Source organism: Eumetopias jubatus, unplaced genomic scaffold, assembly GCF_037043125.1.
Source record: "Eumetopias jubatus isolate StellerSeaLion01/CBP00866 unplaced genomic scaffold, mEumJub1_p1.0 scaffold_2, whole genome shotgun sequence".
NCBI lineage: Eukaryota > Metazoa > Chordata > Mammalia > Carnivora > Otariidae > Eumetopias > Eumetopias jubatus.
The window spans coordinates 49,754,347-49,781,215 of record NW_028274808.1 but is presented as its reverse complement, the minus strand read 5'-3'; the positions used below and the strand labels follow the sequence as shown (position 1 = coordinate 49,781,215).

At 43.5% G+C, this 26,869-nt stretch overlaps 1 protein-coding gene across 4 annotated transcripts in view; it reads left to right on the top strand.

Annotated features, from left to right (window-relative positions):
• Positions 1–415: 415 nt before the first annotated feature.
• Positions 416–26,869, top strand: part of NUGGC (nuclear GTPase, germinal center associated) — a 51,887-nt gene continuing 25,433 nt past the window's right edge. Inside the window, exons 1-11 of one of the 4 annotated variants that reach the window (XM_028114332.2) lie at positions 416–558; positions 6,002–6,123; positions 8,379–8,467; positions 11,310–11,414; positions 12,016–12,124; positions 12,942–13,158; positions 13,674–13,904; positions 17,578–17,787; positions 23,014–23,189; positions 24,532–24,550; positions 24,833–24,922. In XM_028114332.2, the coding sequence (XP_027970133.1) occupies positions 8,425–8,467; positions 11,310–11,414; positions 12,016–12,124; positions 12,942–13,158; positions 13,674–13,904; positions 17,578–17,787; positions 23,014–23,189; positions 24,532–24,550; positions 24,833–24,922 (1,200 nt within the window). In that variant the 5' untranslated portion in view covers positions 416–558; positions 6,002–6,123; positions 8,379–8,424. Of the gene's footprint in view, positions 559–6,001; positions 6,124–8,378; positions 8,468–11,309; positions 11,415–12,015; positions 12,125–12,935; positions 13,159–13,673; positions 13,905–17,577; positions 17,788–23,013; positions 23,190–24,531; positions 24,551–24,832; positions 24,923–26,869 lie in introns of all 4 variants that reach the window. The other 3 variants (XM_028114333.2, XM_028114330.2, XM_028114331.2) reach the window with 3 other exon arrangements.

The window sequence follows — 26,869 nt, the reverse complement described above, 5'->3', positions numbered from 1 at the left end:
CCATCAGAATAGGGCACCTGGGTGGCTCAGTCAGTTAAGCATCTGCCTGGGATCCTGGGTCGAGGCCTAAGTTGGGCTTCCTGCTCAGCGGGGAGTCTGCTTCTCCCTCTATCCTTCCCCCTTGCTTGTGATCTCTCTCTCTCTCTCTCAAATAAATAAATAAAATCTTTTAAAAAAGATCCATCAGAATAAATTCCCCCCTCAAAGAAAGAATGCTGCAGGATGGATGCTGCAATTTATTTGGAAAGAAAAAAATTACTGCTACCTGCCTGCTTGTAGGAATAGGGCAGAGAAGGATGTAAGATCCCCAGTTCACACACAATTTAAGTTTAAATGAGAGAGGGAAATAGCATGAATCAATTTCTGAAGGGAGAGATCGTCATAAATAGCCCTCGGATGGCAAGTCAGTTTCACTTCTGCTTGTGTGAATGTGGCTTGTGACTGTGGCCACAAAAGGCTATATACCCCAGCTGGTTCCACATATCTTTACCAAGGCAAAGAAACTGCCACCATCTCTTCTGTGGACTCCCAAAGCCGAAGTAGAAATAGTGACATCTGGTAAGTTGTATCTCTTATGTAATTTTTGCTGTAATGTATGGTTGGTTTAAAGAAACAGACTTCAGATTTATAGAAATATTGGGAAGATAGTACTAAGAGTCCTCATATAACCTACACCCAAGTTTCTCTCATATCTTATTACATCAGAATGGTACATTTGTCACAATTAATGAACCCATATTTATAGCATTATTGTTAACTAAAGGCAATACTTTATTTAGATTGTTTTAGTTTTTTTTTTTTCTACTTTCCTTTTTGTGTTGTAGGATTCCATCCAGGACACCATATTACATTTAATTGTCATGTTTCCTTAGGCTCCTCTTGGCTGTGACAGTTTCTCAGACTTTGTTTTTTATGATCTTGACAGTTTTGAGTACTGGTCAGATATTCTGTAGGCTTAACCCCTATTGAAATGTATCTGTTTTTTTCATGATTAGATTGGAGTGATGGGTTTAGGGGAGGAAGATCACAGAGTTAAAGTGCTGCTCTCACCTCATCAGGTCAAGGGTACATACAGACAATTTGATCTATGACTGTTGATGTTGACCTTCATCACCTGGCTGAGGCAATGTGTGTCAGGTCTCTCTACTGTAAAGTTACTTTTCTCCCCTCCTTTCCAGACTGCCCTCTTTGGAAGGGAGTCATTCTGCAAAGCCCACACTTAAGGAGTGGGGGGTTATGTTCCCTCTCCTTGAGGGTAAAGTATCTACATAAATTATTTGGAATTTTTCTATATGGAAGACTTGTTTCTTCTTCCTCTCTTAATCGTCTTAAAGTAAGTTTTTTTTGTGTGTGTGTGTGTGTGTGTGTGTGTGTGTGTGTGTGTGTGAAAGAAAGTGGGTTTCACTTTCTGGTTGGTTTAAGTGAATTTTAAGGCTATGCAAAGACCAATGAAATAGAATCTGGAGAATCAGGTTTTAGCTTGAATTTTACATAAGAGTGTGATCTTAGACAAGTTTCTAATCATTCCTCCCTTCCAAAAAAACAGCAATTTCAGTCATTATCAGGGATAGTATTAATGTCACATTTATTTATTTATTTGAGAGCGAGAGAGAGAGAGCATGAGCATGGGGGGCCGGGCAGAGGGAGCAGGAGAGGCAGACTCCCCGCTGGGCTGGGAGCCTGACATGGGGCTTGATCCCAGGATCCTGAGATCATAACCTGAGCCAAAGGCAGACACTTAACCGACTGAGCCACCCAGGCACCCCTATTAATGTCATCTTATGCCTCATTAGCTTTGGCAAGCTTGGGGGAGCAGTATGAGGGGATTGGAATTCTTTTTTTTTTTTTTTAAGATTTTACTTATTTATTTGACACACAGAGAGATAGAGAGCACAAGCAGGGGGAGCGGCAGACAGAGGAAGAGGGAGAAGCGGGCTCTCCGCTGAGCAAGGAGCCCGATGCGGGGCTCGATCCCAGGACTCTGGGATCATGACCCGAGCCAAAGGCAGCCGCCCAACCGACTGAGCCACCCAGGCCCCCTGGAATTCATTTTGTTTGTACATTTGCCTCAGATAATGTATGTTATGAAAATATCTGCTTATTTTACTTACCTCCTCATGGGGGGGGGGGAAGGAAGGAGAAAATCATGTTATTCTAATAACTCCTTTACTATATCTACCTCTGGGGGCTGCGCTTCTCAGGTTGCACATACTAGCTCATGTGTTAATGCTGAAAATGTAACTCTTATCCTTTGGGGATTCGCAGGTCCTTGTTTCATTTTTGCTTCGGAGCTAATGTGTTTAAATTGCTTTTTTGGCACATACCTAGCTTGGAAGAGCAGTGCAATGTTCAGTAAAGTGGTTAGGATATATTGCCAATACCAAAGGTGCTTAAAACTTAAAAAGAAAGGAAATAAATCCTAAATGTCACGAGCATTCAATAGGTTTATTAAGAATCTCCTTCTCCTTATTTCATACTCCAGCCCACCTCTCTATGGGAAGAGGTTAAGACTTCACCAAGGACTCTTGAAGGACAATGAGATAGAACTCTCAAGGTTATTGACTGATCAATGTGGACAAGAATGAAGTCAGTTTATCAGCGAAGGTGGCATATGTACTCTCAAAACTAAATAGACTTGACCCTGGTGAATACTTGTACTGATTTCTAATTTAAGTGTCTTCACCAAATATTCTAAAAATACATAACATTTGTACATATGCTTAAGTTCCTGCAGACCAACTGTGCATGAAATATTACATTTAGTCATCACAATGAACTCCTGATATAGGTCTCTTTATAGTCTCATTTTATGTGGATAAACTGAGGCTTACAGAGGTTAGGTGATTTGTTCAGTGTTACACTGGAGTCCTGGAACATGATCCCCAAATCCAGACAGTCTGACGCCAAATCCTGAGTAATTTCCACTACACCGTTCACATTTTGGAATATAAGCCCTGTGTGTGTAGACACCTTCCCCATTTTGTTCCCTGATGTAGGCCCAGCACTTAGGAATACCTGGCACATAATAGACACTCAACAAATATTTAAATAAATGAATGAATGAATGTAATTCCTGCCATTATTAATCTTACCATCTAAGATACATTTAAAAGAAAACACTTCATTCCTTCAACAAATATGTATTCAGTGCTTACTATGGACCAAGCCCTTCCCACATTCAATAAAAGTAGGGAGTAAACCAGTTAATGATCGATATTTTGATTATTCCCTTAAAGGAAGTTTGCTAAGTTAGGCATTTTGATGTTTTCCTATTAGTGCTTCCTTGGGGGTAGGGGTAGGAGACAGAAATGCAAGGATAACAAGAATCATGTTAGGGGGCCGCCTGGGTGGCTCAGATGGTTGGGCGTCTGCCTTCGGCTCAGGTCATGATCACAGGGTCCTAGGATCGAGTCCCACATCGGGCTCCCTGCTCCTTGGGAGCCTGCTTCTCCCTCTGCTTCTCTCTCTCTCCCTCTGTCTCTCATGAATGGATAAATAAAATCTTTTAAAAAAAAGAATCATGTTAGGAAGGGTTAATGATGTGAAGCAAGGTGGGGTGAGATGAGATTCTAGCTGAAGGAGAAGAGCTGGGGGAAGAGGACATGATGTTTGCAATTCTTGAGCAATTGCAGACGTTCAATTCTGCATCAGACACAGAAGGAATGCAGTGAAAGTGTTCTACTCAGTCTCTCCCCCCACCCCCCCCCCCCCCCACACACACACACACACACACACACACACACACACACTGGGTTATTTTACTTCTGAGGGCACTGAAGAATGAATGTTCAATCAAAAGCTTCAGTTTGAGTCCCAAGTACAATTTTATCAAGTAGCTATTCTCAGTCCTACTCAATAGCCTTCATTTCCAAAATGCCTTTGTTATGTATTTGAAGGAGCCCCTTGTTTGTTAGCACTGTTCCCTCCATTCTCCCGCACTTAAGCTCCAGAGGCTTTATTTATATAGTACCTATGAGAGGCTGCTTGGTGGAATGGAGAGAACACTGAACTTGGAGTCGCTCTGACCTTGGACAAGTTCCTTTTCCTCTCTGGGCCTCAGTGTCCATATCTGTAGAAGAAGGGGCTCAAGAGCATTCTTTATTTAATTCCACTATATGAAGCTGTTCTAATAAAGGAATAACTATTGAATTTGTGCATTTGATGTCAAAAAAAGACATCAAGCAAATGCATTTGTGCATTTGATGTCAAAAAAAAGACATCAAGTAGACAAAAACAAGAAAGGGAGAATCGGAGAAGCAAGAATAACTGTCAAAAGTCACAATTGTTTAACAGGAAATGCGTTCTGTGCAACCTTCCCATATCTAGCTAAATATGCAGAGAGTCTATTCTTAGGCTCAGTGCACATGAATGTAAATAAGCACTAAAATCAAAACTTCAGTGCTAACCGCGTAGCTGAAATACAGGTGAAAAAAACCACATGTGAAAACTTTGCCTGTATGAGAAATAAATTTGAACTGTTTTCAATTGCTTCTCCACAGCTGCCAAACTTTCACAAGATGCAACTACCATTACTGCCTCTCCTTGGGGGTAAAGTCGATCCCCACATAATTTGAGGAAGGACTTTGCACCTGTGGGTCCTTTGCTCCTGAAAGTGAAATGAACCTGAAATTACAGGAATCTTGGTTGTGCTGCTTTTGATTGCACAGGAGCCCTAATCATTGGTATAGTCTTTGTTTCAACAGCAGGTGACATTTCAAATTAAGAATTTTAATCCTTTTGGCGTCCAACCAAATCAGAGAAGGACTAGATCAATCTTTCATTCGTAGATGGGGAAACTAAGACCCAGGGTGATAAAATGACTTGTCTGAAGTCCCACAGCTCCTTTGATGGTTGGAAAAGCCAGAACTGTACATTCCACACCTGACTGGTGACTTATTGCCCTTCCTACCATCACCTATTTCAGCTCAGTGACTATGGACTGAGTGTCTGCACCATACTACCCTCCCTATTGATATATTTGTTTATAAGCTTTCCTTTTAAGTGCCTGGTGTTTCTTTCATTCTACTTTCTCAGACTTTTTGTTAGTGATTCCTTCCCACTTTCCAGTGTCTTGGTTTACTGATCAAATGGTCTCTTCCTGCCAGTCTTTGGACACTGGCAGAAGGGATTGGAAGACCAATTCACCACCACCACAACTCAAATCATTTCCAGTTTCTCCACATTTCAGTGAGGGATCACAAACTACTCATGCACTGGTACCATAGATGCCCCTGCATTGGGAGGCTCACAGTTTGGTGTCTCCACTGCATGCAGCAGCAAAACCCAGGCCAAACCCTGGCTAGCCTTTGCTGGCCATTGTATACCATTGGTTTCATAAATGAAGTTAGGTGAACTGAAGTCCCTGCAAACCTAAAGGAAGACAAAAACCAGTGCCCAGGATTTGGTGAACATGTCTGCTTCTCTTCTAAATCTCCTTTTTTTTTTTTTTTTAAAGATTTTATTTACTTATTTGACACGGAGAGAGAGCACAAGCTGGGGGAGTGGCAAGCAGAGGGAGAGGGAGAAGCAGGCTCCCCACTGAGCAGGGAGCCCAATGCAGGGCTCCATCCCAGGACTCTGGGATCATGACCTGAGCCGAAGGCAGACGCTTAATGACTGAGCCACCCAGGAGCCCCAAGTGTGTTCATTCTTATAGCAAGCATTTATTAAGCACCTACTAAGTGTCAAGCTCTGTGCTGGATACACCTATGATAGGGTGCCTAACATTTGTGTGACTGTGGGTCACTGAGCTGCTGTCTTCAGAAAACAACAGATCGCTTTCTTTCTTGGGGTAATTCCTAGTTCTGTATCTAAAGTTATTGATGGGGGCGTGTCTGGCTGGCTCAGTCGGTGGAGCACGACTCTTGATCTCTGGGTCATGAGTTCAAGCCCCATGTTGGGCATAGAGCTTACTTAAAAAAAAAATCAAGTTATATAGGCATTGCCATATACCTGCACACATTATAGGTCATCTACACATTGGTTTTTCTATCTTACCTAGGTTTTCATGTGATTTAACATTTCCAACTCAGCATTACAAACCAGGAGCTGCTTGTGTCTCTCGTGAATTTTTGTGACCTCACAGAGGACTTCTACTACTAGCTTTGCTGGTGAACACTTCAAGTAAGAACATAGAATCTTGGGATTTGAATAGGCCTTAAAATTCATCTAGTCAGATGTCACTGTTAAGTGGTCACCCCAGCATGGGTTCAGATACCTTTAATGGCAGAAAATTCATTACTTTCTAAGGGAGCTCATTGCATTTTGGACAACTCTAACTACTAGAGTATGTTAAGCTGAAATGTACCTTCCACGAAACCTAAGGGCCCTAGTGGTCCTCTCTTGGGACCACAGAAAACATGTATCATCCCTCTTGTGTATGCAACTCTAAAGTCATGTATTTGAAGACCACTGTGAAGTCCTATCCACATCTGCCTTTGCCATATCATCCCCTTGTCAAGTTCAGCATTCCCAACACTATTCATGGTTGTTGCTGTTCCATTTGCATACTTGTTCTTTTGTTCCTTCTCTTTGCTTTACTCTTTAAGCTGGGACTCTAATTGTATCAAAAACTAATTTGGTTTAAATAAAAACTTAAAAAAAAGTAATTGGCTTAAAACATCCTATGGTGTAGAATCTCATCAGAAGCTTCCCATCCCTTATTTCATTCATTCATTCATTCATTCAGCATTTATTTTCAGCCATTGCACTTCATGATGGAAATGCAACATTGAAACAAATGTAGATAGAACCTCCAATAGCTCATGGTTATTGGAAAGGAGGAAGGGGCAAGAAAGGATTATAACAGAGGTGTGCTTGGAGCAGTGGTGACACAAGAGGGGAATGATTGGAAATCAGGACAGTTTCACAGAGGAAATGCTAAAACAGGGTCTTAAAGAAAGAGTAGGAATTCACCAGGAAGAAGAGGGGAAGGGTACCCTACACAGAGAGAAGAGCCTACGCTAAACTGCATGGGTTAGGAGGCCCTGCCTTGGAGAACTGTAGGGAGTTTGGGGTGGTCTGAGAGGGGGCCTCAGGATAAAGAATGGAGAGATGAGGCACTCCATCTAAGGCTCAGGACCTTGCACATAGTAGGGATTCCCACCACATCCAGCCAACATCCACCAAGTACAGAAACCATTTGGCCAGTTAATATCCACCAGCCAAGCTAAGCAGAAGAGGCTGTTTTGATTCTAACAGCCCAGGGGTCTAGTGGCAGTTGACAGATCAGGTGGGATTTTGCATTTTTCAAAAGGGCCGGTGACTGTCTGCTTTTGAAATACATGGCTGAGTGATCCACACAGCAACATCAGATAAGGAGAGGAAGCTCCCCACCTGTGTTGCTCAAATTCTTCTCTATGTGTGGAGACAAAGAAGCTCCAGGATAGCATATCCCTACCCAGTCTGTGTAGTGCACAGGGAGGGGCCTCTCTTGGCCCCATTCTCCCTCCATGCCCAAGCTCTGTTGGCCTGTGGGCTGCAGGCAGGTGGGATCTGATAATTCTCCTTTTGGATGTGCCTCTCTTCCCCCCACCCCCTAACCCTGCAGATACCCCAAGCTGTGGTGCTGCATATAGAGCCGAGTAGGGGTGTCTTCCTCGTCGAAGTGGAGTGAGGTGGCAAAGAAGCTCCAGAGAAGGGGCTCATTTGGTTGGGTGTCTGCCTTTGCCTCAGGCCATGATCCTGGAGTCCCGGGATCGAGCCCCATGTCAGGCTCCCTGCTCAGCGGGGCACTGCTTCTGCCTCTCCCTCTGTCCCTCGACCTGCTTGTGCTCTGTGTGTCTCTCTCTCTTTCTCTCTCAAATAAATAAATAAAATCTTAAAAAAAAAAGAAGAAGATCCAGAGAACCTAATTATCGCAGCTCTCCTGCCTGACTCAGTAGCTCCCAAAGCAACTCCAGGGAACCCTAGGAATATCAAATGTTCCATCCATCTTCCAGATTCTTGCTGAGACCTGCTGGAACTAAATATAATGGAACCCAAGGCTTACCTGATTGGGCCACTGATGTCACCCAAAGGAGTAAAGCCATATAATCTCACCTTTATGGTTCTGATCACTGGAGATTTATGGTTATTTCAGAGTGGGTCATCTTAAAGATCTCAGATAACATCAGTTTAAAGTTCTATAGATGTAAGGACTATTGAAAACCAATAGTCCAACACAGATCTTTGTCATGTTTAAATAGACATGTAGCATATGTTATGAGGAATTCAAAGACAAGTTAGAATGGCTACTGCCCTTTAGGAGCTTGGAATCTAGTCGGGGAAACAAAGCATAAGCAGATTTACACATTGTTGTTGTTTTTGTTTTGCTTTTTGTATTAACAACTTCTGCTGTTATCCCCACCCCCACCCTTGTACTTTGTATGTATTTTCAGGCTGGTTCTCCTAAGTGGACAAAAGCAGACGTTTGCATAACAGGAGATGGAAGACACTGAGGATTTTGTGGGTCAGGGGCCACATCCAGGTAACATCCCTACAATATTCCCTGATGGAATAAATAGTCCCTACTTATCATTATATAATAAAGGGCCGATGGGTTGAGACTATTTAATTATAGTCAGTGTTCCTTCCTCTTTGTTCAAAAGCTGATTTCTTATGACATGGTATAATAGTGAATGAATATAAATTATTTCAACAACTAAAATAGGCTATTCATAATGTAGTATACTGTCTGACCAGCAATTATATTTGTATACACACACACACACACACACACCCCTTTTAAAAGGAGGTTCCAGAAAGCCATCTTGGATTTTCTGAGAGTAGTCTCTCTCAGAATGGGCAAGGTAAGGCCCCTGGAATCATGTCAGGTGCTTTTCTTAGAAGGGGAGATATAGGGTGAAAGCCTTTGCAGTCAGGGAGGGCGGCCTCCCTCCCTGGAAGGCTGATGTAGAGCCCCTGGAGCCAAGGAGGGAGCCTTCCCTAGGAAGATGCAGGAAAGTAACCCCTATGTACAGAAAACAGGGAGTATCACATCCTTTGTGTTTTGAGAATTGAGAGGAAAAATTCCTCACAGGGGATGAAATCCCTTAGGGGCAAGGAATACATGGTTTCTGGGTCAGTGGGGTGGTGGTGGCTAGCATCCGAGGCATGGCTGGGCACGTAAACTGAAAGAACGATAACATTGAGGCACCCTTGGTTGAGCTTAGCCCTGAAAGAGCTTGCTTGGAAGATCCATGGCACTCTCTGTCCCGCAACCCTCAGGATTAATGAGCCCGTATCCTGTGTCCGGCTTTTAAGGATCAGTTTTCAAAAGCGACACCTTGTGGCAGCAAGAAGCAACGGCAGCAGTAGACTAGCTTTGGACTGCCCCCACCCGCCCCTACTGCTCTTTTTCTCGGGTGATTCAGTTTAAAATGCTAGAAAAGGGGAGGGAGTGCTTGAGCACTTACAGGGAATGAGAAGAGATGTGGCCAGTTCAGACCAGTTCATTCCAGTTACAATCTATATAGCAAAAGTACCCTTAAATGGTCCAAGTCCCAGATAGAATACTTTCTCCTTTCCAAGGGGCTTTTCATTTTAGAAATTGAAGAAAAAGTTTAAAACCCTGCTGTTTTATCTGACTTCCTAGCCTTTGCTTTGGTTGAGAAATAAGCTTCCGATCTCTCATCAGATTAATTGCCAGTGCTTATAAAATTGAAATAAAGGCCATTGATACGTGGACCCATCCCTTGTTTTATACATGTGGCTAAGATACTATGCACATATTGTTTGCCAAAAAGACTTCCTGAGTTCTGAAGTCGAGATCAAAGCCTGACATCCTTCACTTAAGACACAAAGGTTGGAATTCTGAGACCCTTTTATAACATGGACTAAAGTATTCTTCGGCCTGTAGCTGGTCTAGGGTGGCCTAAGTGGCAGATTCTTTTCTTCCTGCTTCTTTTTATTTTTAATTTTTAATTTTTTTATTGTTATGTTAATCACCATATATTACATCATTAGTTCTTCCTGCTTCTTCTTCTCCAGCTCCAACCACTGAGCAAGCAACTTGGTATTTAATTCTATGCAGTCCTTAAACTAAGCCATGATGAATTCTTTGAGTTGAGCTCAATTAAAGAAGTTGGAATGTCTGAGACAGAAGGGTCTGTTATACAAGCTCTTTCAACTCCCTGTCACTGCATGAACATGAGGTGGCAGAGAGTTGGGCTTTGGCAAACAGCATCCCACTGCACTGCAATACTTTCTGGGGTGTGAGCTGGCTCTAGGACATGGCAGGATTTGTCCTGGAAGCTGTAAGGCTGAACTGTCTGGAAGACCTGCTGTCTGGAGCCCAGTGGTGGAGGCTGGGCCTTCTGCACTATCCTGGGTCCCAAAGTGAAACTTCTCTGTGGTTCTTCAGGGAAGATGACCTCCCAGTGCCATGCTCAGTTTTGGGGCCTCACGCTCCTGTATGAGCTTGGAGTGCCATGACTCTTGGAGATCAACTCTTAGGGTTCATCTCATGGCCATTTCCCAATGCCAGGAGCACTGGGTTAGGATCATTTCCAATCACCTTGACCCCAAAGACCCACCTATGGCCCTTTTCTAACCAGGTGGAGACCACCAGGGGGTAGTTTCTAAAACTCATCCAAAACATAGTGTTTTGTTTGTGCCCTTTCCCAAGGATTATGGACCCTACCAGCCCTTCACTGCATAACCAAGGGAAACCATTAAAGTGAATAAATTTCTGGAGAACTACAAAGACTTACTTCTTAGAGATTTCTCTTCCTTTTTATGTAAGGAAGCAGCTGCTAATGACTTTCAGTGAAGAAGGGGGAAAATTCTTCCAACTTTAACCTCTGAAGGGCATCCACTGGTAGAACACCCTCCCACACTGTTACATTGAGTATAATTTTTGTCGGCCCTCTCATCTTACAGATGGTCAAGGAGAAATTATTTGCCCAGGTTATGTGGCCCATTCTTTCCTCTGCATTCGGCTCCTGATCAATTTCTTTCTCGGTTTGAAAAGACCTCCCAGAGGCCTTTCTTCACCCCACACTTAGTCCTATCTTGGGCCTCTTTGTACACAGTTGGCGTTTAGTGAAGAATATCCAGCCATTTTGGCTTTTCGGGATTTCCAAACTTTTCATTTCATTTCTGGGGAGATACGTTAGATGGCATTTTGGAGCTAGATGCAAAGTGCTATGACTGGGAATTAGCAACCAGACTGGAATGGCCCAACTGTGCCTGCTTCTGATATGAGTTTACAGGCATACAGAGCTGGCAGGAGCCTTCTTAGATTCTTTGGGTTTGTGTACTGATAGAGATCAGGCAAGTATACTCTGCCCCAAAACCTCTAATTTTATATAACCTCTGTTTATGTCTAGTTGACGATGATGTATTTAAAGAACCAATGAAAAAAAGAAGACGTTCAGATAGAGACCAGAGGTTCCGAGCATTTCCCTCCGTGGAACAAAGTGCTCTTAAGGAATGTGAGTGTTATGACTGCTATGTGGCTTCTTCCAATGTGGCTCTGTTCTTTTCCAAATGTGTGAAAATGCTCAAAGGAGGAGAAGGTTAAATTGGAAAGAAGGATGAAATATTTTCAAATGATCCTGATCCAGAAAAGGAGGCCTCAGAGTCTACAGAGATCTATAATTTGACAATTCATCTGTAGGAGTCTCTGGATAGGAGGGTTGTTATCAAAATAACCTCTTCCTGATTAGAACAAAGACTGTGAAAATTTGGTTTGGTGCCTTGGTGAGTATTTCTACGATGCCCCGGCAATTTTTCTTTTTATGACCACAGGAGAGAAGACTCTAGAAGGGCTAAAGCCCATGGCAAAACATATGCTGACTTCTGTTACAAGGAGTTTCGGAGCAGGCTAACTCCTTGGGAGGCTCTCAATCAGTAATTGCTATCTCCTATGGGCAATTATTGCTAGTGTCAGATAACTTGCTCTCATATTTAATTGGCTTTTCATTTCATTTCTTTTTTCCTTTCTCTGTGATATTGAGCACATTCCTCTTTTGGAGATGTAGTACTTGACCTCTGCCAGGTACGTGCCAGGTAATACATTCCTGTTGATTCCAGATGAAAAATTGGAGTCACGGACCAGAAGGGTTTTGAGCAACACATATCAGAAACTTATTCAGTCTGTCTTCCTGGATGACAGCATTCCTAATGGAGTCAAGTATCTCATGTGAGTCTGATATCAGCTACCCATCAAATCTTCCATCCATTCTTTCCTTAGGGGATTGTAGATGCTTTTCTCCAACAGTGAAAGGGAATTTTAAGTTAGAAACTAAGCAAAGAAGGGTGAACATTTATGTAGCTATGGGCATTTATTTATTTATTTATTTACGCCATTCATTGGGTTGCCACTCTTGCTAGGTAACCTGCTAAATATTTTACATATATAAAAGTTCATTTAATTGTCCCAATACCCCTATAAAGGAAGAACTATTATTATCATCCCAATTTTACTGGAACTGTGGCTTAGAGAGGCCAAGACTTTGACCACAGTCACACTGTTGGTAAACTAAAGGGCCAGAATCCAACCCAGGCTGTGTGAAACTCTAGCCTGTGGCCTCAACCACTGGACTGAGCTGACTTGAAGGACTTGATTGGTACCAGGGCTGAATCTCCTGCTCAGAAAGTCTCTGGGTTGCTCCCAGTAATACTTTACCTCTGCTTAAAATTTATTTCTAGGATCAAGACTATGTAATTTCCAAAGAACAACAAACCAGGATGCTTCACATCTGGATAGGCATTACAGAGTTTGTATAGAATTATCATTACCAAGTATTTTTGCATAATCTCCTTTGAGCCTAATGACGACTCTATGTAGGAAGCAGGGACTAATATTCCCTTCTGATCAAGAAAGTAGCAGAGATTCAAAAAGATGTATGACTTGCCTAGGATTGGAACTTACTTCCTTCGTGTTCTGTTTTTATATCCTTCCCACTGTGCTTTGATGACCATTACAATGTGCATTAAAAAAATCAATCTAGAAACAGGCTTCTTGCCTTGATTGAAAAACCGTCATTGGACCCGATCTACATTGGATTATTTGGAAGCACGGGGGCTGGGAAGAGCTCCCTGATCAATGCCATCATCCAGCAAGCAATGTTTCTACCAGTATCTGGAGAAAGTATATGTACCTCATGTATTGTACAAGTGAGCTCAGGCTGCTGTGAGCAGTATGAGGCCAAAATCCACCTTCTCTCTGACCAAGTAAGTGTCTCCTTCCTCTCTCCCCTCCCTCCCTCCCTCCCTCCCTTCCTTCCCTCCTTCCTCTTTCCCATCCCTGTTTTCCTCCCTCTCTCCCTCCTTTCTTTCCTCCTTCCCTCTCTTCTTTTCTTCCTTTTCTTTCTTTCCTTTGCCCTCTCTCTTAGAGATTAACATTATATTCCTTGTAAATATAGTTTATGCCATTGTTGAATGAAAAAAAAAAAAAAAAACAAGTACAGAATGAGAAAGCTCCGTAGAGAGAGATGGGGGTTCTAGCCTGCATCCTGTCACTGTTGTTATGGGACTTTGGGCAAGCCATTTCCCTCCTTGGGTCCCTGTTTCCTTAAGGACAAAACAAGAGGTTTGGATTAGATGATCCCTTGCAGGATTAGATGATTTTAGAGTTCTTGGATATGTGCAGCCCCTCCCCGCCTCCACAGGAACAATCGACTACTTCCCTTTTTCATTGTTTTCCATATCCTTGTCATGAGGGGCTTGTCCCTACTCTCCCTTGGCAGGAGTGGAAGGAAGAGCTGAAGAACTTGACTAAACTCCTGCACAGGACAGAGGAACTAGACAGAGAAGAGGCAGACGCATGGGACAGGGATGATGCCGTGGAGGAAGCCATCTGGAAGCTACAAATGTTTTATGGAAATGGAGCAGAAAGAAAGAACTATGAAGAGTTACTAAGGGCAAAGCCTAAAGGAAAGATTCCCACCTCCAGAATCATCACCCTCAAGGCAGAAGAGGTAGCTTTGAGATTTCTTTCTTTATTTTATCATGAGTCACAAGTATAAGAATTGAATCCATTTAGGAGATTTGCTCATGGCACAGTGTTTTTATTGGAAATGAGTTGATACCCAAATCAGAAGTATCCCTGCCCAAGTTCTTTTTCATTATTTACGGCTGTCAAATGAGAAATGTTAGTATCTGACTGGGGGGTCTTTTGTGCACAGGGAAGACTATTTAATAGTTACTTGAGGATTAATTAAGGATGCTTTGGGCTATAAATGTTTAAAAACGAAACCACCCAATTTATAATAGCTTAAATGAACAGGGATTTATTCATTTTCTCACATAAGAAGTCTGGAAGCAGTTGGGTTTGTGGGTTGGTTCAGTGGCTCATCAATGTCCGGATCAACACCTCCCGGGTTTCCTTGGCCTTCCCTCAAACTTGTTGCCTCATACTCATAAGTTGGCTACTGAAGTGCTGGACTTCACAGTTGGCTTCATGGAAGAAAGAAATGGATAAAAGTTGGCACCAACCATATCTCCCCTTTCCTGGGAAAGTAAAAGCTTTCTCAGAAACACCCCCAACAAACTTCTGGGTAGATTTTCTTGTTCAGAACTGGTCTCTGGTTCAATCACATGGCCTTTCCTAGCTGAAAGGGAGTCTAAAGCAAGAAGCAAATGTCTTATGATTGGCTGGGACCAATCTCAATCCACTGCCCAAACCAACCAACCAACCAACAAACAAACACTATTCTGCTGGCACGGACAAAGGACAGGCTGGATATTGGATATGCAGCAAGTAGAACAACACTCTCCTCACTTCTATAATCAATATTCATTTTATTATTTCATTTTAAATTAAAGTAAAACACTTGTGGAACTAATATGTAATTTATTACAATTATACATTTAAAACCTAGTGTTTCTTGTCTCCTAAAATTCATGTTTAAAATATTGTTATTCTATTTATAAGTCTGGATTTTTTTGTATGAAATAAGAACAATTACTTACACTTGTTCTAAATTTTAATGTTCAGTTATCTCCTAAGGTTAACATAGCAAGTCCTCCTTAAGTAGCTAATGCTTACTTATATAATTCATCAAGTTTCCTTAGACTTTTTGTGTTAATATATATTCCGATTTAATATATTCCCTTCAGATTTAATATATTCCGTTCTCCCAAAATTTTTAAATGCTTGACCAGGTACACTTAGAAGTCAAATAAATGAAATCTTTCAAGGCACTTAGCTCTTGTGTATCTAGGAAATCAAACAAATCTAATGTCACTTCCTACATTTTAAATGGGTATTACTGTTCAAAATAATTACACCCCTAATGTCTAAAACATAGACTGAGTATGTCCAAAGAAACACAACGATTACAAAACTGTTTACTTTATCTGCACACATGCAACTTAAACCAAGTGTTACACCAAGGTATCAATATAGTATCCATTTCTTCACTACTCTGTATTTAGAAATATTCCTTCCCAATGTTACAAATTTACCCCTTGAAACTAGGAGTTGAAATACTGGTTGAAACGCAATTACAGAGGCACCTGGGTGGCTAAGTCGGTTAAGCCTCTGCCTTCCCCTCAGGTCATGATCCCAGAGTCCTGGGATGGAACCTGGACTCCCTGCTCAGCAGGGGGTCTGCTTCTCCCTCTGCCCCTACCCTCCCCACCTCCTGCTTGTGCTCTCTCTCTCTCAAAAATAAATAAATAAAATCTTAAAAAAAAAAAAAAGGAACACAATTACATCTCAGTGAATGAGGACACAGATTCAAAGTTTGAGTCCAGGATTCTAGACTGGAATGAGGAAGTTGAGTTTGCCTCCCAGAATGGTTTGTCCTGAGCCAGTTTATTGGGTTGAGCCTTCTTCTTATTCAAAGGGACTTTTCAAAGCCATGCTTTTTCTTTTACATTGCCCTTAGTGTATCTGCTTTATTTATTTTTTTAAAGATTTATTTACTTATTTCAGAGAGAGAGAGAGAGAGCATGAGTGGGAGGGGCAGAAGGAGAGAGAGAATCCTAAGCAGACTCCGCACTGAGCAGGGAGCATGACAGGGGGCTCATCCTCATGACCATGATGTCACGACCTGAGCTGAAACCAAGAGTTAGACACCCAACCAACCGAGCCACCCAGGTGCCCCAGTATCTGCTTTATTTTTAAATTAAAAGTCTTAAAGAACTTTTATCATCTTTTCTTTCACAATTTCTTGTTATTTGATTAGAATTGATGAATTCCGTAACTCCCTACCCAGATTGCAACAAATCCCCTGATTTAATCTCAACTCTCTTAAGAATTTCTGTTCTTATCTTTCTCTCAGGATCATTCTATAGATATTTATTTATTTATAAAGATTTTATTTATTTATTAGAGAGTGCGTGCGAGAGAGAAACAGCATGAGAAGGGAGAGGGTCAGAGGGAGAAGCAGGCTCCCCGCTGAGCTGGGAGCTCGATGTGGGACTCTATCCGAGGACTCTGGGATCATGACCTGAGCCGAAGGCAGTCGCTTAACCAACTGAGCCACCCAGGCGCCCCTCTATAGATATTTATTAACAATGACCACCAAAGGGGCGCCTGGGTGGCTCAGTTGCTTAAGTGTCCAAATCTTGATTTAGTCTCAGGTCATGATCTCAGGGTCATGGGATCCAGCCCCGTGCTCAGTAGGGAGTCTGCTGGAAATTCTCTCTCTTTCCCTCTCCCTCTGCCCTTCTCCCCTGCCCGCCCCTCATTCAGTGCTCTCGCTCTCTCTCTCAAATAAATAAATAAATCTTTAAAAAAAATGACCACCATATATCCCAAATCTTCTTTGAAATAATATCCCAGTAGAGATTTGCTGTCACACATGGTTGCTGGCATGAATGTGTCATTGCCCGAAGATGTGTTTAGCTAGGAACAATGGGCTGAGAACAGTTCCCCATTCCCCCCATCATTAGAACATTCTAGAAATGCCTACGCATCCAGATATTTTTTGTACTTGGACGAGAAGTTTTAAAAACCTTTTTAAAGATCAATTTCAGACCAATTTTCAATTTGGAAAATATGGTCACTATATCACCATCAATTTTCTAGTCAGGGCTTTCTGGTAATCCTGATGTTTGCATTAGCCATGGGGGAAGAATGCCCTCTCTCCAAAATGTAGACAATTGCATATTAATAACATTAATTTTAGAATTGAAATGGAGGGCACCTGGGTGGCTCAGATGGTCAAGCATCTGCCTTCGCCTCGGGTCATGATCCCAGAGTCCTGGGATAGAGCCCGACTCAGCAGGGAGCCTGCTTCTCCCTCTGCCTCTCCACCTGCTCGTGCACTCTCTCTCTCTCTCTGTATCTCTGTGTCTTGAATGAATAAATTAAAAAATCTAAAAAGAGAAAGAATTGAAATGGAATTTCAAGGATGAAATCGTTATCCAGTGAAGCTATAACTCTGCTGAAGCCCCATTCTAACTGGCTCTGGGTTTTTCATCTATACATTAAGGAGCTTGCACTTTCTGATCTCCAGGGTCCCTTCTGGCTCTCAGAGTGTAGACCCTTGCAGATGGGATCACAGGCCTCCCGGTATCCATTGCCCAGTGCTGTTTCTTACCATTACTGAGTGTACCTTTGCTGAACCTGAATCACAGCTGATCCAGGACCGAGGAACTGGGAGAACGTCTGGTGTGTGTGACTTTGTCCTTCTTCCTCAGGCAGGAGAGCTGTCTGTCAAGCTGGACCCCTACATCCGGACTCAGAGGAGAGACCTGGATGGAGAGTCAGCCGAGACGCAAATCTGGCCCTTGATCAAACACGTGGAAGTGACTCTTCCCAAATCAGAGCTGATTCCAGAAGGCGTTGTACTGGTGGACATTCCAGGCACAGGTGACTTCAACAGCAAGAGGGATGAGATGTGGAAAAAGGTGATTCTCTTTGGTGTGACTTCGTTCCCTCCTCCCTCAACTCCTCCACCCTTTCTAAAGCAACAAAGAATGCTCTGCTTTCAGCTGCAGGAATTGTATGAGCTCAGGAGGTTTAAATTCTTCTATTTTGTAGGTTCTAAGCCTCAGGGCAATGGCAGGAGAGGAGTGGCCAGAGAAACTGGGGAGAGAGGAATCATGAGGTAGGCCAGAAAGCTAGAACAAGAGCATGCGGTACAGGGGAAAAGTCAGCAACAGAGTAGACCGGTCTAGGAGTAAGCAGAGTAAATGCAGACAGAGAGGGAGAAGGGGGACTAAGGGGTGGGTACAAAGTGCAGAAGCTGAGAGCCGAGCACCAAGGAACCAGGAGAGGACTACGGTATTTAGTTGTAAGGCACAGAGACCTGCTAAGCAGATTGCTAAAGCAATCCCAAGCTAAGAGGGGTTAATCAATAGAGTATCCAAGGATCTCCTGAGACAGCCAGACCTCAGGGCCACCTATCAGGACAGAAGCTGCCATTTTCTCTCTCATCCTCTGCCTGGTTCTTGTGACTGTTTCTCTGTGCATTGCTCTGCAGAGACCTGCTTTTCACTTAGCTTTCTCTATGTAGTCCTTAGGTTCCATGTTGTGGAGAATGACCACCCTACCCCTGTCTCTAATGACGTTGTAGTTCATACACCTATGACTGTCTGACTTTAGTCTCTATGTGCTTTAGTTCAAATTCCTAAGAAGGAAAATGGGACCAATTACTGCACAGCTAATGATTAACCCTCTCTGGATTAAGTATCCTTAGTGCAATCAGCTGTGGCTGAGGGTGGTGGTTGAAAGTCTACTTTCAGCCAAAATCTTGGGTAGGGTTTCAATTCCCAGCAAATGAAGTTGGAGCTGACCAGCCACCTCCAGATATGTCCACAGCCCATGAGTTAAGCATTGGGGTAGTTAGATCTGTACCTAATGATTAGAGGTTGAAATATTTTTAAGAGTTTATCTCTTTGTTCATTTGTTTTTCATTCATCAAACACATAATATGTAAGACAATGTACTTAGCACTGAGGATGCAAAGATTATACCTAATAATAATAATAGCAGACATTTACCAAGCATTTACTTCGTGCTAGGTACTGATCTCAGTGAAGTCAGTTGCCCATTATCACCCTGGGGATTTTAACCCAGGCAGGGTGCTCGAGAGCTTCTCTGCTCTTAAACCCTACTATAATCCTACATGGTAAAACAAAGCTAAATTAAAAGAGCATGATCTTTAATGTTAAGAAGCATGTATGTGTGTGCCTGTATGTGTGTGTAATGTTTGTAAATGAACAGCAAAAGTAGAATCTTGCCTTTGGAAGGATACACACCCAACAATTAACAAGAGTTTCTGTGTTTACTACCACTCTTTACTATGCACACCTGTGTGCTGTTTGTATATTTTTGCATGAACATGTGTTACCTATATAACTAAAAAGCTGAAAGGAAAATAAACCACTATTGAATGAGAAGCAGAGCCTTACTTCAAGGGGCTTAGAGTCTAACAGGAGAGAAGACACCTACAGATGACTAAATCCCTGGCAGAACATGATGCATAAGTCCAAGGTGCTATGAACACTCAAAAATAGAAATTACCTTCAACAAGAGACCTCATTCCTTCAGCAAACACCCACTGAGCCTCTCCTCAATTTTGCATTAGGTTTTGGATGGAGAGAGACAAAGTCCTTGCCCTTGGCAGTCTTGTAGTCTGGAAGGGAATCTAATTAGTCATATTAATGAACAAACCACTTTACTTAATTATGCGGGCATAAAGTGATGAATTCCTTTTGCATGTGAGGGAAGCTTCAGAGAGGGCCCTTGAGCTCAGCAGTCACCAGAGAAGATTGTTGAGAATGGGACCCCTGAGCACTGTTCTGGGGCCAGCGAGCAGCAAAGACCCAGAGGAACGAAGGAGCCAAGTGTTGGGGGAAGGATGAGTCTTGCAGTGTGGGTGGAGGGAAGAGGCGTGGGGTGTAGAGGAGAGGGGCACAAAAGGCGAGCCTGGAAAACTCGGGGGTTGGGCTTGAATACTGCTCTTCCCGGGGAAGCTCAAAGAATAAAAGGGACCGGGGTATGTGATAGAGAGAGAAAGTGTGTCTTTAGGCAGAGGAGCTCAGGAGCACAGGGTGGCAACGTGGGGACGAGGCACAGACTGCCGTTGGAAGGGGCCCGGGAGGGAGGGCTGGGATCACTGCATTGTGATCAGCCCAGCGCTGTAGAAGGCTCCACTGGAGAGCCACTGATTCTCCGCTAGATGCAAACTTGAAATTCTGCAGATTCTGACTACGGGCCAGGGGAGCTTTAAGACCGGTTTGCAGTCAAGTTTGGGATGATAGATCAGGATGACAGCTTACAGATCATCAGCCCATGCCCCGATTTTACAGACGAGGAAAGAAGGGCTCAGAGAGAGGAAGTAATTTGCCCAAGACCACCCAGCTACTGAACGGCAGAATTTGAAACAGAGGGCGGGTTCCTACCTTCCCGACTGAGGCTCTATCTCTCCCCACAGCACCTCCTCTAACAGTTCTCTAAGATAAAGGCAGTCCCAATGTCCTTCCCCTTGGTGGTCTGCTCAGGCCCTGACATGAGGGCCAGGGTCTCAGCTCTTGGAGTGCAATCGCCAGCCTTGGCTAGTACAGGCTGGGCCCGGAGAGCAACAGCCTAGGGAGGCAGCCAGCCTCTCTCCCTGGATGGAGCCATGGTCACTGCCAGTTATGATAAGCTGGGCAGCCTAGCAAAGACCACTCAGAACAGAGGAGCCAGCAGATCTGGCTTAGAGCACCCTCTCTGAGGAGGTCGGGCTACAGGGAAGGGATGGTTCCCAGCCTCCTCTGCTTGGCCTCAGCTCCCCTGCATTCCTGCGGTTTTGTGAGATTCCCTCACAAGGAGTGACTAAAGACTCCCCACTTTTTAGGGAGAGCAGAGCACAATGCCCCCCTCCCCTGTCTCTCTAGCTGCCAGCCGTGCCTTCCCTAAGCTAAGACCATTATGAACTCATGTGTCTCTCTGTCTGCCACCTTGAAGTCATGACACTTTAGGCATGCCACCTGAACTCTCTGAGGCCCCATTCTCATCATGGGAGGGAGTTGGTGGGGTGGGGGGATGCCACCCACCCACTCCTAAATTCAGTTGCTCTAGGTAAGCTTTTTTGTATCTTCTGCGACTCTAACTTGACCAAATCCTGGCAGTCAGAGCCTTGTGTAGGGCCTGAAATTTGCAGTCCTCTTCTCATGTCAATAAACATTTAGGAAGCACCTGCATTTTCCCAGGACCATGGGAATACAAAGGTGAAAGAGGCTCTGCCCTTGGGGGGGGGCTTGCTGCCTGGTATATCCTGCCATCTTCCACAACCTGATTGAATAGCAAGAAGCTTACCTCAATAGATTATAACTTGGGAAGTGGGGGGGACCAGTTGTTTTTATTTTCCTGCCTAAATGCGAGTCCATCCACATAAGGAGGAGGCTCAGGCCCATAGTTGTACGGCCTTAAACCGATCTTTTGCCTCTCAGGGGCCTATTATCTTCTCTGTGAAATGGTGAAGTTTGTCTAACTCTAAAGATTGATGGCTTTAAAATAACGATGCATAAAGCCAAGAGATCCATGGACAGAGGGTTGAGGATACTGAGCAGGTGAGGGCTCCAAACCCTCCACCTCCAGTTCAACTAAAGCAGTTCAGTTTTTAAAAATCAATTGGAAATCTTCCTAATATTTCATTTGAAAAGGCTCCACTGCAAAAACAAACTTGAAACTCAAGATTTCTCAGCCTCAGCACTGTTGACATTTTGGGCCAGGTAATTACTTGTTATGGGGCTGCTGACCTGGGCACTGAAGGATGTTTAGCAGCATCATTGTCCTCCACCCACTACCCACTACCCACTAGCTTACCCCAAGTCGTAACAATTAAACATGTCTCCAGGGGCACCTGGGAGGCTCAGTCAGTTAAGCATCTGCGTTCCACTCATGTCATGATCGCAGGGTCCTGGAATCGAGCCTGGAATCCCTGCTGAGCCGGCAGCCTGCTTCTCACTTTCCCTCTGCCCCTCCCTTGCTCATGCTCTCTCTCCTTCTCTTTCCCCTGTGTGCTCTCTCTCTCTTAAATAAATAAATAAAATCTTTAAAAAATATATTAAAATGTCTCCAGAGGCTGCCAGATGTCCTCTGGGGTACAGAATTGCCTCAAATTAAGAACCATTGGCATAAAGCAAAATAATGGTTTAATTAGCAAGTCACAAACTTGTTACACCCCTATGAGCAAAGTGCTGTCCTGAGGAACCTCAAAAAAACCTCAATCCCTGAGCTGGACCAGCTTTTCATTTATATGGAGAGGCTAAACAAGTGAAACAGTGCAGTAAGAGAAATATCACAAGGCAGCCCACGACTACTTGTCACATAAAAGTTGCATATCTAATAGAGCAATCTTTATGATTTTAATCAATTGTAATTTCATGTCCATTGCCCTTTGCAACTTGAATCCTAAGGTCCTGGCTCCTTGCCCCCACATGGTGGCAGTGTGCTGAATATGCAGGGGCAGTCAAACACGGAAATGATGCCCTCTGCTGATAACTTTGTGGTCTGGATGCATGACCAGAACTAGTTCTGCAAACACAATAATTTTCCCTAAAAGGCAACTGAGGTAAAGCAAGCCAGTGATGGATCTGGGGCTGGAGGTCTGATTTCTTGAATTCTATCAATCACTAATGCCACAAATATCTATGAAGCCTCTAAGAGGGGCCAAGCACTGTGCCTAAGGTGATATGAATTTTCCCCTGAAAAGTGCAGCCTCTTCCCTTCAAGTACCTCACAATCTAGGGGTGGGCTGGGGTGGGGTGGTACAGAGAGCCGATCCTATACAATAACTCTGAGAGGTACCATGGTAGGTAAGTCCAGGTGCTGCAGGACGCAGAGGAGGGGTGTCCAATCCATCCTCACGTGGTCATTAGTCTCAAAGGGCAAACGGAGGTCAAGCAGAGGTTGTGGCAAGTGCAAAGGTCCTGAGGGATAAAAGAGCAAGTTACATGTGAGAAACTTCAAGAAGCTCAGCCTTGAGCTGGTACATGGAGAGTGCGGTGGGGAGAGTTGAGAGAGAGGACTGGAAGAGAGATGGAGCAGAGCACAGAGGACATGAATGATACATTAAGGGGTCGTGTCCTCTACAACTGAGATGCCACTTATGTTCCTAAACCTACTGTGGTTATGTTCCACAGACCATTGATAAATGCTCAGTGATCTGGGTGATCAGTGACATCGAAAGAGTTTCTGGAGGGAGAGCCCATGAAGACCTTCTGAATGAGAGCATCAAAGCCTGCCAAAGGGGCTTCTGCAGGGACGTTGCCCTAGTGGTCACTAAGACCGACAAACTCCACCTGCCGGAATATCTAAGGTACCAGGCTGGGCTCGAGGACCTGTGGGCTTTCCTCTGTGGGTCCTGACTTCCGCAACAACAGAGCTTTGACCCTTGGACATTCCAGACCCATGTTGGGGATGAAAGGGAAGTCTGGGTGACTTCCTAGGACATTAGGACCCTTGGGTAGATTGTCTTGGGAATCTGAACATTGTGGCCCCTCTAACAGAGTAGCTGCTCAATACCCAGTAGGCTGACCCTATACAGGGTGCCACTCGTATGTCTGAGATGCAAAGAGCACCTCCTGGAGGTGTGCCCGTCCCTGCAGATACGGGATGTGTAGATGCCTCGCCAGCTGGTAGACACTTTCTATAATACTGTCTGGTGCTGCACAGCTTTGAAGTGTCAGATTCTGTTTCAGATTTTAAAGGCATTTGGAGCAAGGTTCTCGATGTTTCAGAACTTTGGCCAAAAGTAACAGCATTCTTACAGAGTCAAATTCTGACAAAATTTTAGTGGAAGGTAAGCATTTTAGAGTTTAATAGATGTTAAGATACGCTGGTTTCCGCAGGGATCTGTGTACTGCCATAACCAAGGAAGCTATAACTTACCCTCTCTGTGGACACACTTCGCAAGTGCCGGCTGGTCTGTCCTGGGGGCACGGGGCACGTAGTCACCAGATATAAGGTCGTTAATGCTTCTCTAATAAGAGCATCCTTACTGGTCACCTGTCATCTCTGCCCTTCCCCCACACCCACTGAAACCTGAATCCGTGTCTCCAGGAATTCACTAAGCAGAGACACCTTCCCGGGTAAAGAAATAGGCCAAGGATTTTTCCCCAACTTCTTGCTTTCATGGGCTAGGTTGGAACTAAAGCTTCATTTTTTTTTTTTCACCTGCAGGCTCCCGTCACCCTGCCCCCTGCCCCAGAATAGTATCTCTAGCTCTCCCTTCCAGTGTCAGCTCTGCAACTGAACGTGATTCAGCTGGGTTTATGAAACGTTTATTGAACACTGCAGTAGGGGCTGCAGATTCAAAGGGGCATAGAGCCTAGTCACTGAGACCACTGTCTTATAAGAAGGTTAAAAGTTATAAAAGAGGAACAAGCAAAGTGGCTATGGGGACCCAGAGAGAGGGGGCTGCATTTTGATTGGGCCAGGGGGGGCGGGGTCACAGAAAATTCCACCACCAACAAAGCACTGAGAAATAAAGACACTTGTTTCAAGTGGACACTGCAGGTGGACCAGAAGAGAGGACATTTGGACCAAAGAAAGCTTATGTAAAGGTGTTAAGGCACAACTGTATATGCTGCTTTTAGGGAAAGTTGAGACTGCTGTGACACATAAAATGAGTTAAGTAATTGTTACGATTTTCATTTCAGGGAAAGAAAAGTGGGAAATGTAAGTATGGACTAGTTACTTTTATTTTTTAAGTTCTAATGGTAGATAATTTATATACAAAAATTGCACACATTTCATGTAACAACTTAATGAGTTTGGACATATGCATGAACTAGTTATTTTTAATAATACTTTTCATGATTAATATTATAAAATTCAAATACGTACACATTTGTCTGGCCCAAATGAAGATACGCCAAAAACAATTGTGCAGCATATCACCATATCACTCTTGATAACCCTGGACCCTTTGCCATGCTTTCATTTCTTTCTCCAATCTAGCGAGCTATTTCAAGTCAGAGGGAGGCTGTTTTAGAAAGAAATGAAATGATAAAACTACAACGGAATAGAATTCTCAAGGAAAAACTCAAGGTGAGTTAACAGATTTCCCTATGTATTTTTCGGCTTTTCAACCACTCAGATTTTCAGAAACAAACGTCTATTGGATCCTGTGTAGTAGCCACATCAAAAGCTTTGGAGCAGACAGTTTGGAGTTAACTTAGTCCTACCGGTTAATAACTTTGTGACTTTAGGCAAATTACTGTTCCTCTCTGAGCCTCCGCTTTCTCATCTGTAAAATGAGGAAATGATAACATCTACCTCCTGTGGTTGCTGGAAGGATGGGATGAGTGTATGGTCCACTGAGAAATATGTGCAGGTAAAATCAGAGATCACCACACTGTTTGAGGGTGATTTGCTGGAGGAACGCATAGGGTGCTGTGGGGACACACGATCTTCCTCAGATCATGCTGGCAGGTGGGGGGGGAGGGTGTTGCAGAGAGGTGCAGGGAAAACTCCTCATGCTCCTGGGCAGAATTTTAAAGAACCAGTAGTCTTTAGTAAGGTGAGGAAGTGGGAGAAAGGGCCTTCTGCAGGAGCGTTGGGAGATGAGGCCTGAGCTATTTTTTATTTTTTAGAGAGAGAGATTGAGAGCCTGCGCAGGGAGGTGCGGGGGGTGGGGGTGGTGGGAGTGGGAGGGCGGGAAGGGCAGAGGGAGAGAGAGAGAAAATCTTAAGCAGTTTCCACGCCCAGTGCAGAGCCAGACACAGGGCTCGATCTCACGACTCTGAGATCGTGACCTGAGCCGAAATCGGGAGTCAGACCCTTAACTGACTGAGCCACCCAGACACCCGCCCCCCAACCCCGAGCTGTTTTTCAAGCTTGAGAAATTGTTCTGTGGGAATCTTGGCATTTTCTTAAATTATTTTTGTTATTCTGCCACTAAAATAGTTATAGACATCAAACTCCTTACTATGATTGTCTTATACAAGGATAAAACTGAAACCAGTTTTAAGATAAGCTGTAAACAAAACATAGAAGTGTTATGTCAGGGTTAGTATAATGTGATAGATGTTTTGGTTTTGCTGAAACTAAATCTTTGGTGCTGGGTAATAGTAAAAACATATGGCCTGATGTCCAGTTCTATATTTAATTGCATTCTGTCGTTTGAATTCAATTACACTGATGCAGAAAACGTCTGATGTACAAAGTGGAATTGAAAATTTCAAAGCTTTTGTCTCTAATTCAGAATAATCAGACCTCATACTTAAGCCAAAGGCTTTGACCAACCAATTCTTAAATGCTGGTTTTAATGAGGCAATAACTGAGCAAAGCTGTTCTTATTCTTTTCAGTTGTTCTTGTTGGCATTCAAGAAATATGCATTTAATGAGTACCTCATCATATTGTTTCTGGAAACAAAAACAAAATATTCAATATACAATTCACAACTATATCGCTAATAAATATGGTGCTTTGGTGTGTCTGGACAACAGTGAGTCAGCTTGCAGGGGGACTGTTGTTCTATTATCATATAAGTCTTTTTTAGGTCTGCACACCTATACCTCTGAGGGCCAGGTGATACCTTAATTCTCCAACAACTTTACTTCAGTCTTAATCAACCCTTCACTTGTACTGCATGGAGCAAATTTAATCTTAATCATAGAAAATATGAGGCAGGGATGCCTGGGTGGCTTAGTTGGTTAATTAACTGCCTTTGGCTCAGGTCATGATCCCAAGGTCCTGGGATCAAGTCCCACACCGGGCTCCCTGCTCCGCAGGGAGTCTGCTTCTCTCTCTCCCTGCTGCGCCATCTGCTTGTGTGTGCTCTCTCTCTCTCTTTCTCTCTGACAAATAAATAAAGTCTTAAAAAAAAAAAGAAAATGTGAGGCAGAAGTTGACCATAAAGCAATCATTCATATAGATGTCTATGCTTATTTTTTATTATAAAAATAAAAATTAGGAAAACATATTGTAAGAAAAATGACAGACTCCTGAGACTCCATTTGTAGACCTCAGTCTGGAAATACTATGTATTTTAG